This window comes from Clupea harengus, unplaced genomic scaffold (genome assembly GCF_900700415.2).
Source record: "Clupea harengus unplaced genomic scaffold, Ch_v2.0.2, whole genome shotgun sequence".
NCBI classification, from domain to species: Eukaryota; Metazoa; Chordata; class Actinopteri; order Clupeiformes; family Clupeidae; genus Clupea; species Clupea harengus.
The window spans coordinates 1-2,500 of record NW_024880253.1 but is presented as its reverse complement, the minus strand read 5'-3'; the positions used below and the strand labels follow the sequence as shown (position 1 = coordinate 2,500).

The following is a 2,500-nucleotide window of genomic DNA, read 5'->3' as shown; positions in this document are numbered from 1 at the left end:
CCCCTCCCCCCCACCACACACGGATTAGAACAGAGGAAAATACAGTAGTCATCTATATTTTCACCTCCTCTTCTTTCAGCTGTGTCCTTCTAGACTGAGTTACTGTAGACTGCAACTATAAACACGTAGGCAAACACGTGAGCAGTCATTCCTTCTCCATGGGAATTGAACCCGTGACCTTAGCGCTGCTTGCACAGTTATCGCCGCTAACGTCTGCCACCAGTTGACTTACAGCACTCACAGCGCTCGGGAGAACTACATTTCACCTAGCATGACGCTGATCAGTGGTCACGGCTCATTGAAGGGTCAGAAAAGAGCTGATTATTTTATGGCGTTGACTGTTGCCTCCCACAGAGATCAGAGACTACGCTGCCATGCCGTGTTAAGCGGGTCTTTCGCTGCAATAAAACCCAATGAGACATCGACCCCCCCCTGCCCCCCCCCCCCCTGTCCCTGGGACCTAGCACAACAGGAACCCCTCAAGGGCTCCCAGAGGATGCTGGGAAACGAAGTTTATGGCCCCTGTAAAAATATACACTCGACACGCCAGCTCTCAATATTACTATTGCCCTCAGGCCAATGGTCACTCAATAACCGGTCTGGAAATTAAAGTGGGTTTCAAAAGAGGCACGATGGGTTCTGATGACACATGCTTGGGTCTGGTGGCCCGCTCAGAATGGCACTGAAGAATCTGCAGCCTCAGCTATTTGCGTGGGCAGACGGCAGGGGCTGGCACTGGAGAGCAGAGGCTTGTGGGTAGTGACGGTACTTTATTAGGAGGACTGAAATTAAATGAAAAAGCAGCACAGTGGGAGACTAATAGGAGAGCTGGGAACGGATGAGTGACCAGCAAAAGTGAATGAGCGACCTGGAAAAGACTGGAAAGGCTCTTACACACACATACACACACACACACACACTCATATTTCACACTTAATTTTACAGTCACACACACACAATTGCAAACACACACAGGGGAAAAAAACACACTATCTGAATTTCTCTCTATGCTGTACACACACACAAACTCATAAAATTCAAATCTTGACTCGACCTTCCTTTTCCCCACTAAAAGTAATTCTACAAATCCATCTGCCTTTTCCAAAGGCCCTTGGTGACGCTGTGCATTCCCAGGTTCCTGAGAGCGACGGTCTCATCCTGCTGCTTCCTGCCTCTGGACAGAGTCACAGGGGCCCTGGAGACGGTGCCAAGGTATCAGAGACTGGAACCCTCTGGAACCCTCTGGAACCCTCTGGACCGAGAGCCACAGAGATCAGCAGGGGCCCTGGAGAGGCTGCAGAGGCGTCAGAGACTGGAACCCTCTGGACCAAGAAAGACCGGAGGAAAGGAGCGGGGGGGGAGCCTCTGGATTCACCCTTTATATTGGTATATAGAGAGATGTAGAAAATGGGAAAGAGAGAGATGTAGAAAGAGGGGAGGCAGAGGGAGAGACAGAAGGAGAAATACAGATACAGAAAGAGATAAAGAAAAAGAAAGAGATAAAGAAAAAGAAAGAGACAAAGTAAGAGCGGGAAACAGAGGAAAATAAAGGGAAAGAGAGAGGGGTTGCTGAAGTGGAACGGAGGAGAGAGGGAGGTCTGGGTGCTTCTCTGAGGGCAGCCCTTCAGCCAGGAGCCAAATGAGTGAGTTATGGGTCTCTGTGATCGGCCTGTAAAGCCCAGGTTCAAAGGCTTTTCTTCAGAGGCCAAGAATGTGGGCTATTTGAGGCATCCGTGAGCGGAGATAGCACCACATGTACTCCGGCAGTCCTTCTCAGGGGAAAGGGAACGGCCAGTCCCCCGAGAAAAAGCAATCAGGTGAAGTTATGGACATTTAGCACAGGAGTGCGTGGCCTCATGACTGCAGCCCGCAGGAACACTGACTAACCCTGTGACCTGATCAGGCATCGGAAGTTACATTCAGAAAAATACGGAAAAAGACATCACAAGATTACCGTTTTGAAGTTTTGAAGTACATTAAGACGTTTACTGGTGTCAACTATGATTCATTAGTTAACAACCCTTATATTAACATACAAAATAGATATTAACATACAAAACCGCAAACAAACCTACTGAATAACAGCACTGAAGTGAGTGGTTGCTTCATGACCACATTTCTGGCACCAGCCAAGGTGAACAGATTTTTCCCCACCGATCTCGTGTTTCAGATGTCACTGTGATGTCATGCTGCCGTGTGTCCCCTTCTGATCCTGACCCGACGAGTCCGTCTCGATCAGGCCTGTTTTCCCTGCTCCGCTCACGGTGCCAAAACAGCAAACCTCAACCAGAGCCAGAGCAACACTGAGCACAATCTCCATTCCATTTATTCCATTCTCCATTCATTTGACGGTCATGCAAGCAGCGTATGAGTGACAGTGGTGACTCTCAAATGGTGGTCAACACTGCCGCTGACATTAGAATTTTCCATTCCATTGGTATTCCATTCCATTCTAGAATTTCAGAAAAATCTAGAATGAAGCCATATATCCAGATTTCCG

General features: G+C 48.5%; 1 protein-coding gene across 1 annotated transcript in view; it reads right to left on the bottom strand.

The window, feature by feature from the left end:
* LOC122131713 (multiple epidermal growth factor-like domains protein 6) overlaps nucleotides 1-2,320 on the bottom strand; it is a gene marked incomplete at its 3' end in the record, with an annotated part of 24,647 nt that extends 22,327 nt beyond the window's left edge. The window contains exon 1 of the mRNA XM_042706361.1: nucleotides 2,218-2,320. Coding sequence (XP_042562295.1) covers nucleotides 2,218-2,320 — 103 coding nt within the window. The remainder of the gene's footprint in view (nucleotides 1-2,217) is intronic.
* Nucleotides 2,321-2,500: the final 180 nt, after the last annotated feature.